Source organism: Rattus norvegicus, chromosome 15 (assembly GCF_021556685.1).
Source record: "Rattus norvegicus strain SHRSP/BbbUtx chromosome 15, alternate assembly SHRSP_T2T, whole genome shotgun sequence".
NCBI classification, from domain to species: Eukaryota; Metazoa; Chordata; class Mammalia; order Rodentia; family Muridae; genus Rattus; species Rattus norvegicus.
In genome coordinates, this window is record NC_141548.1 from 34017740 (window position 1) to 34031848 (window position 14109).

General features: G+C 44.0%; 1 protein-coding gene, 1 non-coding gene and 1 pseudogene across 2 annotated transcripts; 1 reads left to right on the forward strand and 2 right to left on the reverse strand.

The window, feature by feature from the left end:
- Positions 1-977: 977 nt before the first annotated feature.
- Positions 978-2009, reverse strand: LOC148000962 (igE-binding protein-like). Its single transcript, XM_087586884.1, has one exon. The coding sequence runs from the start codon at positions 2007-2009 to the stop codon at positions 978-980; it is 1032 nt and encodes a 343-aa protein (XP_087443010.1).
- Positions 2010-6312: 4303 nt separating this feature from the next.
- On the reverse strand, positions 6313-8128 carry Gzmb-ps2 (granzyme B, pseudogene 2; annotated as a pseudogene).
- Positions 8129-11879: 3751 nt separating this feature from the next.
- On the forward strand, positions 11880-12008 carry LOC120097248 (small nucleolar RNA SNORA17). Its single transcript, XR_015639205.1, has one exon. It is a non-coding gene; the product is annotated as a small nucleolar RNA SNORA17 (small nucleolar RNA).
- Positions 12009-14109: the final 2101 nt, after the last annotated feature.

The following is a 14109-nucleotide window of genomic DNA, read 5'->3' on the forward strand; positions in this document are numbered from 1 at the left end:
CTAATTCGGCAGCAGCAATTAATTTTTCAGAGGATAGAGGCCATTGAGGAACCCATACAGGCTCCTCTGTTTTCCACGTAATGGGTATTCCCCCTCAATGGCCCCTAGGAAAAATCTAGACTTGTCCTGTGTTGTTTTTGTTTAGACAGTACTGGGTCAACTCGTCCTTGTAAGTTTTTTCCCAGACCCTTTCGAGGCACGTAGCCCATTTTTGCCATCATATCCTTGATTTGCGGGGAGTAATCATTAGTCAGTCTCATGTCTAGATTTATCAAAACATCTCTGCCCTACAGTGTCACAGGAATGTCTATAACATAGGGAGTAATCTTTCCTGATCTCCCTTCTGTATCCTTCCATGTCAATTCTTTGGAGCTTATTAAAGGAGCCATTTCGTACCCTAGACCACATAGGGCCTGAGATGATGTTTACATAGGCCACCTAGGTGGCCAGTCATGAGCAGAGATAATACTATGATCCAACAGGCCAAGGAATGATCGTCCCTCCACAGTCAATGTTAACATTGGACGATCACCCAGTTTCAATGAGATAAAGGCAAATCGGGAGCCTGTAGATCCTAAGCCCCTGTCCCCTCTGATTCTATTTTCAGCAGGAAAGCGCTTATGCAAGCTAGGCAGAAGCAGCATTTGAGCAATTCTGTCTCCAGGGGAAATGGCAGTGATTCCCTGGGGTGAGGCTACCAGGACTTTTACTGTGCCTAAATAATCAGGGTCAATTACTCCAGGCACAATCTGTAAACCTTTCAGGGCAGAGGAGGAGCATCCCAACAATAGCCCAACTGTATCTTTAGGGAGGGGTCCTCTAAAATCTGTGTCTACAGGCTGCACTCCCATTTGGGGGGTCAGTACGAGTCTGGTGGTGGAGTGAAGGTCCAGTCCTGTGGAGCCTTTAGTGGCTCTCCTCGGTCCTTCGGGTGGCGAAGGAAAGGCCAAGAACTCTGTTTGTCCTGTCCCTGTCTGTCACCCTGCAGAGCCCCATATATTTGAGGGCCCTGGGGACGTGGGCCCCGTTGTCCGTTTTTTTGGCCGTGCACCACCAAATCCTGTTGATAGGTGTCGGCCATCCAAGTCCTTTACAGATCGACACTCATTTGCCCAGTGGTTTCCCTTCTTACACCGTGGACATAGTCCAGGCTGCTTGGATCTATCGCTAATTTTCCCCTTACTCCTTTCAGGACACTGTCTTCGATAATGACCTTTATGGCCACATTTGAAACAGGTATCCGTGGTGGCGGTTTTTCCTAATTGCACCATAGCTGCCGCTAGGCCAGAATTAGTCAATGGCCCTCCCATTTCCCTGCAGACTTTCATCCAAATTTCTAAACCTTTATGTTTGTATGGTGTTATAGCAGTCCTACATTCTTTTGTATATTGCTCATACACTAGCTGTTTAATGAGAGACATGGCTGTATCAGGGTCTCCGAAGATTTTGGTAGCAGCCTCTACCATGCGGGCTACAAAGTCTGAAAAAGGGTCTGTGGGCTCTTGCAGAACCTTGGTAAGGTTCCCGGAGACTGCGCCCCTATTAGGCAGTGCTTTCCATGCCCTGACTATTTCATTAATTTGGCTATAGACTTGTTCTGTATAACCAGACTGGTCCAGAGCGAATCTCCCTAGACCCAATAGCATGTCAGCGTCCCAATATCTCTGAGGGTCTACTCCTGAGGCCAGATTAATGGCGGCCTGTGTATTAGCATATTCATAAAGGTAAGATTTCCAATCCAAGTATTGACCTGAGGATAGGCAGGCTTTAGCCAGAATCCCCCAATCCCCAGGGGTGAGGCAATATCTAGCAATACCCTCAACTTGAGCCACAACAAAAGCTGCACTGACACCATAGGTTCTGACAGATTCTGCCAATTGCTTTATAGTCTTAAAATCAATGAGTTCATGATATTGATACCCGTTAGCATCCAGAAATACTAGAAAACTTAATTCCATCTCTTCCCACACCTCTGGGCAAAAGGAAGTACCTTTTGCAGGCTTCACCATGCTTTTATGTTGAGGGTTATACAGAGGTGCTGTTGGTATAACTCCTTCCTTGACTAATTGTCTGCCTCGTTGCCACGTGGCGTTAGCGTGTGGCCAGCCTGGATCATATATCTCTCTCTCATACTGAGCAGCCTCTTCCTCGAGATCAGCCTCATCAACCTCACTAAGCTCTGAATCATCTGATATTCCTAAGGTCAAGGCTTTTAAAGAGGGATATATCTTGTTTCCTGGTCCTGATTATGCCCTGTTTTTTATCTCTGCCTTCTCTCTGTTCCTTTTGGCTCCTTTTCTTTTCTTTTCTTCCTTCTGGACCTTTTCTCCCTCTGACATACTTTCTTGTTGCTCTGCAAGGATTTTCTGACCTGTCCTAATGGCTTCCTCACATCATCTATCCTCTAAGCAGGCACGGATCATTCGCCAAAGAGGTTTTGATCCGGACTTAAGCTGGCCCTCTGTGGCTTCTTTATCCAGATATTTTCCTAATTTGCCCCATGCTTGCAAGGTAAGAGATCACGATAGTATAAACCATGGAGCACAATGGTCGCATTCATCAAGAAAGCTCGACAGGATTTTCCTTTTGATTTTGAGCTTACACCGACTGAGGAGTTCCTGGAGAGCTGTCAGGAGTGGGCTGGAATGTGAGTTTCCCATACTTAATGCACTTATTTATGAGCGGTTTTATGAGCAGGGTGGGCTGGCCTGTTTGTTTACACACGACTTCGTAGCCTGGCACTAGCTGGCTATTCCCAGCAAATGAACTCACATCCGGGACGGTGGCAATTCAAAAGAAAACAAATCCACCACACAAAGAAGAAAAGAAACAAAATTACAAGTCCTACCCACAAGGGATCAATTGGAGAAAAACAACATTGCTTTAGTTCACAGACATTATAGTCTCTATACCAAGGCTTTCATAGTCTCTGCTTTCCTTCAGAGAACTTTATCGACCCTTACCCGGGAACTTACCCACTTCGCGGTCCTGGAACTGAAGCGTTCTGAATCCATGACGATGTCCTCGGGTCACCGTATGGACCACCAGTTGTCGAGCCCACCTCGGCCAGCAAGGAAGACACAACACGGTTGGATTCTTCTCAATAGCCTTTATTGCAGGACCACTTCATTGCTGATACTGGGGACCTCAAGCGGCAAAGGCGCTTGCCTTATATACACAACAGGCTGTGGTCGTGCTACTTGTCCTTCAGGGATTGGCAGAGCAGGAATCACATCATTAGCATGGTACCACCCCGGCCGGATTGGCACCAGGGGCAAACCTGGGCATGTACATTGGCTCCAGGGGCGAACCCGCACATGCGCAGTATTGTTGTTTACCACCAGACAGGACCGGATGTCGGTGCCATCTTTGTTTTACCATGCCATTCCCTATATTTACAATACTCCCAAATAATATAAAATACCTCGGTCTGACTTTACCCAAAAAATAAAAATTCTGTACAACAAGAACTTCAAGCCTCTGAAGAAAGAAATTGAAGAAGACCTCAGAAGATGGAAAGATCTCCCATGCTCATGGATTGGCAAGATTAAAATATTAAAAATGCTCATTTTACCAATAGCAATCTACAGATTCAATGCAATCCCCATCAAAATACCAATCCAATTATTCAAAGAGTTAGCCAGAACAATTTGCAAGTTCATCTGGAATAACAAAAAACCCAGGATAGCTAAAACTATCCTCAACAATAAAAGGACTTCAGGGGGAATCACTATCCCTGAACTCAAGCAGTATTACAGAGTAAGAGTGAAAAAAACTGCATGGTATTGGTACAGAGACAGACAGATAGACCAATGGAATAGAATTGAAGACCCAGAAATGAACCCACATACCTATGGTCACTTGATTTTTGACAAAGGAGCCAAAACCATCCAATGGGAAAAAGATAGCATTTTCAGCAAATGGTGCTAGTTCAACTGAAGGTCAACATTTAGAAGAATGCAGATCGATCCATTCTTATCACCCTGTACAAAGCTTAAGTCCAAGTGGATCAAGGACCTCCACATCACACCAGATACACTCAAACTAATAGAAGAAAAACTAGGACAGCATCTCGAACACATGGGCACTGGAGAAAATTTCATGAACAAAACACTAATTGCTTCTGCTCTAAGATCAAGAATCGACAAATTGGATCTCATCAAACTGCAAAGCTTCTGTAAGGCAAAGGACACTGTGGTTAGGACAAAATGGCAATGAACAGAATGGGAAAAGACCTTTACCAATCCTACAACAGATAGAGGGCTTATATCCAAAATATACAAAGAACTGAAGAAGATAGACCGCAGGGAGCAAAATAACCCTATTAAAAATGGGGTTCAGAGCTAAACAAGGAATTCACAGCTGAGAAATGTCAAATAGCTGAGAAACACCTAAAGAAATGTTGAACATATTTAGTCATAAGGGAAATGAAAATCAAAACAACCCTGAGATTTCACCTCACACCAGTGAGAATGGCTAAGATCAAAAACTCAGCTGACAGCAAATGCTGGTTAGGATGTGGAGAAAGAGGAACACTACTGCATCATTGGTGGGATTGCAGAATGGTACAACCACTCTGTAAATCAGTCTGAAGATTCCTCAGAAAATTGGACATTGAACTACCTGAGGACCCAGCTATACCTCTCTTGGGCATATACCCAAAAGATGACCCAACATAAAACCAAGACACATGTTTCACTATGTTCATAGCAGCCTTATTTACAATAGCCAGAAGCTAGAAAGAACCCAGATACCCTTCAACAGAGGAATGGATACAGAAAATGTGGTACATATACACAATGGAATACTACTCAGCTATCAAAAAATGACTTTATGAAATTCATAGGCAAATGGATGGAACTGGAATATATCATCCTGAGTGAGGTAAGCCCAATCACAGAAAAACACACATGGTATGCACTCATTGATAAGTGGCTATTAGCCCATATGCTTGAATTACCCTAGATGCACAGAACACATGAAACTCAAGAAGGATGACCAAAATGAGAATGCTTCACTCCTTCTTTAAAAGGGGAACAAGAATACCCTTGGAAGGGGATAGGGAGGCAAAGTATAAAACAGAGGCAGAAGGAAACCAATTCAGAGCCTGCCCCATGTGCGGCCCATATATATACAGCCACCAAACTAGATAAGATGGATGAAGCAAAGAAGTGCAGGCTGACAGGAACGGGATGTAGATCTCTCCTGGGAGACACACCCAGAATATAGCAAATACATAGGTGAATGCCAGCAGCAAACTACTGAATTGAGAACCAGACCCCCGTTGAAGGAATCAGAGAAAGGACTGAAAGAGCTTGAAGGTGCTCAAGACCCCATATGAACAACAATGCCAAACAACCAGAGCTTCCAGGGATTAAGCCACTCCCCAAAGACTATACATGGACTGACCCTGGGCTCCAACTGCATAGGTAGCAATGGATAGCCTAGTAAGAGCACCAGTGAAGGGGATTCCCTTGGCCCTGCCAAGATTGAACCCCCAGTGAATGTCATTGTTGGGGGGAGGATGGTATTTCAGGGGAGGATGGTGTGGGGAACACCCATATAGAAGGGGGGAGAGGCTAGGGGGATGAATATCAATCAAAATGTAAATAAGAAATACCCAACTTGATAAAGATGGAAAAAAAAGAAAAAGACAAATAATGCCTTGTACATTTCATAACTTTTATCAGACAAATTTATGTACTCCCTTCAAAAATAAGAAGTATTTAAATTAGTGGACATGTTAATTAGTTTTCTTTAATCATTTTGTATCCTTTACATAAAAGATCAGGTTGTACCTTGAAAATGAGCAATTAATATAAAATGTTAAAGGTTTCAATTGATAAGGAAATTTGCTTTATAAAACATAAAAGTCTTCTATTGGGGAAAAATAGCACAGAGAAGAAAAGGAATTCTATCTATCACTTCTTGCTCTGTTCCAAAAACACACCAGTGACTTGGGTCAAACTGTGTGAAAATACTGTAGGTAGCTGTTAATGATGGCTTGCATTAAATAACATTCTAAGGACTTTGAGGGGAAGTAGTACATGTTTGGGGCAATCAAACATTCTTCTTCTCTTGTAGAGAGGGTGAACTACCAGATGTCAACTGGGTTGTAACAGCCTTGTGGCAGAAGAAGTATTCCATTCATCTGCCAAGGACAGGGTTGATCACTGTGAATGGACATGAAACCAGTCTTTCCAGTCAGAAAAAAGTGCTTTATTCAGTTGCTGCCATCTGTCCTAGAGCAATCCTGGACTCAGCTATAGGGACGGTAGTTAGTCTGGAAATGATCCATGTTGCTTCTTGTAGTTAGTTCTTTTTCATAGTTTTCTTTATCCGGGATAGGAAAGTAGAGACTTTGGTGAATGCCCGTGGAGTTGAACCATCTTTACATCCATAGGAGACGATGCCTGCGGCCACTTTTTTACACACAAGAGGCCCTCCAGAGTCCCCCTGTGAATTGAGGAGGCACAAGGTACTAAGATATTGTTCACTGTAGTCCCAACCTCCCTCTGATGCCAAGGCTACTCACAGAGAAGCATGACTTGTTTTCTCTGCTTGTGGGAGGTCAGAAGGCAGGCCTGGGGCCCCTTGGACTTTCCAGCTCTGACTGTGGATATGATTAGAGCTGCACCTCCCTCCTGAGGCCAGCCTCTGCCCTTTCCCTGGGTCTGTGATCCACTCTGTGAAGGTGTGTGGGACTCTTGTCCTCAGGCTGTTGTTTAAGGACATGGGGACAGTGAGTGTGCCTGATGGGAGCATGGAGGGAAAGCCCAACTACAAAGTGTGTGTTTGCTCAGAGGAGACACCTGGCCATGTTTACGACACACTTAGGGAGCCCAGTTCTCTAGAGCCTGGGCCTGGAGCTACACGTGCTTTTGCAAACACCTCCTTTTATACAAGCTACCTTCAGCAGAGCCTCTTAGCTGGGGGGCCCTACTTAGTTATTGGTTCCTGGTGTTACCAGAGAGAAAGAGCATAGACAAGGGGTAAAGGAGTCCCTTGATGTTTGGGTCTATAGGTCCCAAATTCCTTTTCCCCTCCCACTGAGCCCAGAGAGAACTGAAACCCAACTTACCTGAAAGGAAGCATGTTTGATCTTTGGTTCCCCTGCACATTTCTCATTGGCTTTGTCATAAACATTTGTTAGGTAGGATTCACATTTCTGATCCTCCTGTACTATTAGCTCAACTTCTTGTAGTGTGTCTGGGAATTTGCCCATTGGGCCCAGCTTTCCCCAACCAGCCACATAGCACACATCTCCTGGCTTCACTTTGACGTTGCTTCTGGGCAGATTGAGAGTCTTCACAGCACTCGTCTTCTTTGCCTTAATCTTCAGCTGTTGGAGTAGAAGCAAAAGTCCAGCTCATGGCCTGCTGAGCTGAGACACCCTGAAGGCCAGGATGGATTGAGAGGGACAGGAGCAGGAGCGACAGTCTGTGGAGGGATGGGGTAATGTCTCACCTTTAATAGCATGAGGTCATTGGAGATTGTCTTAGCATTATAGGCTGGGTGTGGAATGATTTTCACCATAGGGATGACTTGCTGCTTCTTCTCCTGTTCTTTGATGTTATGGGCCCCTAAAGTGACAATTATTTAGCTGCAAAGAGAGCAGAGTGGAGATAAGAGATGTGGACTCAGAGAGGAGGCAGCCCAGGAGATGTGAAGGACAGGCCTTGCTGAATGGTGGGGCTGCAGCTGAGGGGAGGTAAGGGGTAATCTGAAGCACCAGTTTCTATGTTAGAGGTGCTCAGAGGCCAGTCATCCCTAAGAATGCAAATTGCATAGTTTAGCTCATATTTCAATGTGGACCTTGGTTGAAATGTGTTTGATTCCTTATCGGTGACTGGTGTGAGACTGCTTTTCCCTCATGAGACTTGCTGGGCCCCCTCTCACCTCAAGCTGCTTAGGATGAAGGCAGAGCCTCCATGGAATCTTCCCAGGAGGGCATGGGCTTTCCTGTTCCTTACCTCCCCAAACAGTGAGCAGCAGTCAGCACAAAGTACTCTCGTATAAGGAAGCCGCCACATGTTTTATTCCCAGAATTCTCATCCATGATCTGAAGATAGGCCATGTAGGGTCGAGAATGGGGCTTGGCTTCATGTCCCCCAATGATCTCCCCTGAAGGGAAAGCCATCCTTTTTGTGGGCACCTGCTAGTCTGTCCACCAGATGAGTTTTGTGTGGTGGCTCCAGACTTTCTAGGCATTTGGGAGCCAGGGAGGCCTGGAATTGAAAGGGACTTTGGAGGGGTGCCCTCATTTTCCCCTTCCTAAAAAGGAGAGAAAGATAGGTCTTGGTCTATTGATCTTCCTTCCACACACTTAGAGGCAAGCATACTATTCTGGAAAAGGAAATCCTAAGGATTCAGATTGTCTATCTTCTGACTTCAGGTGCCAGAGAGATTCTAAGGCCCCCTCTCTCTCACTCCAAGCCCTGTGATGCCTGAAATATTGCTGCCCTGTGTGCAGTCCCTTGCGCTCAATTCTTGAGGCTAGTTGCTCATAAGTGTATGTGCTGTGAAAACGTGGTGGCATGAATACAGTGTGGTGCTAGTGTGTGAGCATCTATGCCTGAAAAAGATCCATAAAACCCCATAAAAGTCATGAAGGGACATGATAGAAATACTTTTAATTTGAAGGAAGGATTATAGTTCTATGCATCCCATTTGAAGGACCAAAAACAGACTTATGAAAATACAAAGCTAGTGGCAATATTTCTGGACATCTTGAAATATGATTTTAAATTCTCATGTTAAGTGTCAAAGCAAGGCTACATCACTGCTCACAAAACTCCATTCTGCTGGGTTGATATGTGTATATTTAATTGGGTTCAATTTAAGCTCACCATAATTTCTTCTTCATTTGGAACATTCATGGCAAGTTGAATTTCATCTTAAAGATGAAATGAGTAGTTAACTACACTGGATAGTTAAAGTGGCAACTAAGTTTTCATTGTGAAGTCTATCCCAGATTTTGTTTGTTTTGTGGTAAGTAACTTGATATTGCTGCCAGAATGTCCTCGGCTTGGCCATCCTACTGAAATGAGAATGATGTCACCAGAGTCAGCCCAGTCACTCCTTAAGAGTTTTTGACATGGGAGATGATCTTATCCTGTGAACTTCATGAAATTCTTTGACAACTTTATACATGTTTTCAACATATTTTGATTATTTGATTACCCACAAACACCCCCTCTCATGCCCCTCTCATGCCCGTCTAATTCCCACTGAGACCTTCTTCTCTGTTCATGAGCTTTTTTGATATTCTGTGAAAAGACCCTTCTGCCTACATCTCCAAACTACAATGCTCCTTACACTTCACTAGTCTCAGAAGCCTCCAACTCATCATTTAATATCTTTTAACTAAATGGATTCTCCATCCTACCTCTTCACCTACAGTACTTCCATGGTCAGTCAAAAGCCTAAGTGAACCTTCCACTTATTCAAGGCCTCTGCTTCATCAATACTCCATGTGTCCGTATCCACCTTACATTATATTTTCCATGACCACTGGAAACCCTGCTCACTTCTTAATCCTAGACCTTAAAGGTGTTTTCTCCCTTCAATATCCCTAGATGTTCATACTTGATATCATTTTTTTTGCCTTTACTTGGACATTCTCATAATTACCAAGCCCAACAACCTGGATTGTCTTTTCCCCAGGATTCAGACACAGTCCATCCTATTCTGGCCAGGCAATCACTAAGGTACTGGTCTATTTCCCCTTTTCCCTCCTGCCTGCTACAGTATGTGGATGACCTCCTGCATGCTTTAGTATGTGGATATTCTCCTGCCTACTACAATATGTCAATAGCTTCCTCCTTTTTAATTCCTTCACTCTCAGACAGCCAATACTGCCTCACTCATTACTTTCCTCAGTTCCAGGGGTTCCAAAGCTCAACTCTCCTCTCCTAAAGTCACAAATCTTGGAATTTCTCTCATTCCAACCCATAAACACTTCACTCAAAATCGCCTTGCCTATTTCTGCCCTCAACAAAATGTGAACAGCTTTTCATGGGAGGGGGGGTCAGTTTCCTCTGTTCATGGGTCTCTGGATACTCGCTTCTACATCCTCTATATTAAGTTGCTTCTGCATGAACCTTTCTTGACAAGCAATTCCTTAAACAAACATACAAAATCTCTTTTCAACCCTGGCCCTCAGCCTCCAAATCTATGCAGACCTTTCTATCTTTCCACTTCCAAGGAGCAATGCCTGTAAGTCTTGGAACACTTTCTAGTACTGACTTTTACCCCTAACTTACCTCTTCAGAATCTAAGAAATGTCTTTCTAGGGTGACGTCCCTGCCTAAGGACTCTTGCCACAAATCTCTGCTCCTCTCTAAATCAAACAAACTAACTGGAATTCCCCCTCACAGTGTATTCCTCTCTCTCTCTCTCTCTCTCTCTCTCTCTCTCTCTCTCTCTCTCTCTAACTTACAAAGGACTCCTAACGCTCCTCCCTTAGATTCTATCCCTCCAAACTTCTCTTATCAAAAACTCATTACCTTCATTTCTTTCCTGGCCTAATGCAATTCCTCCGTGTTTTCCCTTTAACACAACATTTCCCAGACCCTGTTCACTCCAATCCAGAGATTCGCAATGATCTCCTCCCTCATCCCTCTCACATAAAGAGGCTCCTCTAGCAACTTCTTCTTATACTCTTTATACATATGCCCCTCTCTTCTCCCAAGAGGCCACAATGTTGCAGGATACACAGTGGTTCCAGATTATGCTGTCATCAAGGTGGACTCCTTCATCCCCATACACTATCAATTATTAATAGCCTTCATCAGAGTCTTCCAAATTGCCAAACATACATTATTGATGGAGTATACAGACTCCATATATGTTTTCCTTAACCACACTTGACCATCTGGAAGAAACAAGGACTTCAAACACAAAAGACCACTCAATTACTAACTCTTCATATACTTATCAAGGTCTTACTTTTGTTTTCTCAAATTGTCTGAGTTCATTGCAAGGCACATGAGGCAGACCCCTCCATCATCAGTAAAGGCAATAATCACACCAACATGACAGCCTGTCAAGCTGCCTTTTTATCCCTTACAATTCATCACACTTCTCTCTGGACCACCCTACTACATAACCCAGAAAACAACTTACATAACCTTTTTTTTTTTTTGCACAGGACACAACCTTCTACTTAGATCAAATATTTCACTCTAATGATAAATCACTTTTATCCTTTCCTCAAAACCATCTGACTCTCACCCCATTAGATAAGACCTTTTGAACAGAACTTAACCCAAACCTGCAATGTATGTCAGCAAAATAATACCACCTCCACTATATGATGCCCTCATATTCCTACTCACCAAGTTATAAAAGCTTGAAGTTATAAAATCTAAAACAATGTTCAGAGGTATAAAATGCAAGTATAAGATCTGAGAATATAAAAGCTAACCCGCGAGAGTCTGTAAGGTGGTCTAAGGGAGTGTTTTAAGGTCTAAGGATGTGGAAGCTTAAGTAAGTTGTGAGGGTTTATTTATGAATCTGAAATAAATAAAAAGGTGTTTAAGATTTCTTTCTCTCTGTCTATGCTATTGTTTGACTTTAACACAAAGATATAAATCTACTGCTCTTTCTACAATATATATTTCAGTAAGATTACAAAAAAGGTACAATTTTATCTCTTTTTATAAAGCTAAGAATTCTCACAAATGGACTTAACGAACCTCATACAGATCAAATGAACTCCAAATTGACTTCTGTCGATCAACAGCCTAAAATTTCCCCACCTGTTTCTGAGCATGGGATCTCTCTCCCTTTTCGTGGTCTTCTCCCCCTAACTACCAGGACCATGGGTGTGGAAATTTCAAAGGTACACCAAAGATTTTTTTAAAAGTTTCCTGCTTGCTGCCCTTAGAGCCATTGTAGATGTGGCTGCTCTTTCACATGTACATCAGTAGGTGGCAGAGTGGACAGGGGCTATGTCCACACTCAGTGTTCTGACCTATGAATATCTAAATGATGAATGTAACATTCCCTACAGAAAGGAAGCCTAAGACTACCTCCAGTACAGGACCAAGTCTCCAAACCGAGAGTTAGCCTGAGATGAACACCAGTCTGGCAACATGCAGGCCTAGAAGGGGGCAGATGACCCATGTGTGGCACCATAATGCATGGGCAGGGTACAGCACTCCTGAGACTACTCCTGGATAACCCCAGACACTCAGAGACCATGGGCACTACTAAGAAAAACAAGTAAGTAGTGGAGAAATGAAAGAAAAGAGAAACAGAAAGATGTGAGCACAATGAAGAAAAGCAGAAATGAAGACTCATGATAGTGAGAAACAGCCTGTTGTAGATAACTAGTGATGCCACATAATGAGCAAAAACCCTGTGCTGCCACTGGGGGGCACATCTGGGTCCATGGCCCTGCAGTAGCAGGGTTCTGTTACCATCAAAGGCCAGGTGGATATCCTTGGTCTGAGCTACTACCCACGGATATTTCATTGTCTGAAGACTGTGCAGAGCTGGTCCTACCGCTCACCTGGGCCTGATGGGAGAACTGACCCTAGAGGCATGAGAGCAGGAGAGCAGACCTCACCCTCCTGCTGCAGTACTCAGGAGAGCAGAGCTGCACACAATTACAGGAGTTGTGAGGGACCTGGCCCTGAGGATGCAAGTGTGGAAGATCTGCCTCTATCACTCGTTTTTCTGTGGTGATATGAATGAATGAAGGATACCTTTCTTCCCCCTCACCCCTCACCACTTGTGGCAGGTGTAAGAACCAGCTCTTGGGTCATTAGGGTAGGAGAGTTAGCACTCCCTACCCCCTAACCTGCTACAGCACTCTGGAAAGCAGGCCCTGTACTTCATCTGGGCAGCACAGGAGAGCTAGGCCTGGATATAAGATTGCAGGACAGCCAATCACAGGACATGAGTACAGATGAGCTGGCTCTGCCTTTTGGCTGCTGGACAGTGGTGCTGGTGAGGGAGAGACACTTTTCCTCTCCCTTAACCCTCCCATTTATGGCAGACCAAAGAGCTGGCTATATCCCTCATTGGCAGCACCCTGAGCAGACCCTGTACCTCACCTGGGCTGAAGGGTAAAGCTGCCCCTGATTGCAGGGTTTGCAAGTGAACTGGCCTGAAGGGCATGAAAGCTGAGAGCCAGCAGGCTGACCATCTCAGATGCCTCTCAGGCCCAGATTCAGGGCTTTGAATTGACTTGTCCCAACATCAATGAACTGCCTGAGTACATGAAGAGGCTGTCCTACAAATCTAAAACTATAGGATCTCCATGATACAGGGCAGGAACAGAATATCTGAGAGAAGTCCCAGTGAGATTCCAGTATTAATAGAGTAGCAGAAACCAGAGGCTTCATACCAGACCAATGAGTCATTGCAATGAACGTTTGCAAATAAAGAGGTGTACAAAAGGGTACACTGTAGGACACACTGCAGCACACTACAGAGTCCACAATGAGATATTTTTCTCTGTTGAGTAGCAGAGGTTTCAAAGGTGGAAGGTGGGAATTAAGGGGAGGGGAAGGTGCATTGCCTGAGGCCAGCCCCAGGCTGGGTCCTCTCTAAAGCTGGGGGCAACAGTTGAATTGCTTTCTATGATAATATAACTATCTTGACTTTAAGTTACTCTGCAGCCAGAAGCTGCAGACTTCTGGATTTACTGACACTTGTTGCTAACAGTGGGTGCTTAGATAAAGGATTTATCGCTATTGTTCCCATCTAGGGCCAGGCAGCCAGAAGCCCTTCACTGGAATGGCTAGTAGACTCTGTGAACCAGAGAAAAAGGAAAGGAAAAGAATTAAGATGTGTTTTATAGTCAATATGAAGAGGACAGACACATATGCATTCATACATACATTTTCATTTACATTCTCACTTACACATTAACACATTCACATTTTTGTTGGACCCAACCACCTGTCTCATTTGCGCCACAAATATCCATGTGTGCTTATATATGCATGAGTACATACACATGTATATATAGACAGACATATACATTTGGATGGATGGATGATGGATGGATGGATGGATGGATGGATGGATGGATGGATGGATGGATAAGGCAGAGCTACCCAAGCCAAACTTCTTAAGAAACAACTTTATTTCTTA

Bases quoted from the DNA above. Each gene is read 5' to 3' on its own strand.
- LOC148000962 (XM_087586884.1), bottom strand. From the start codon at position 2,009: ATGGTGAAGCCTGCAAAAGGTACTTCCTTTTGCCCAGAGGTGTGGGAA.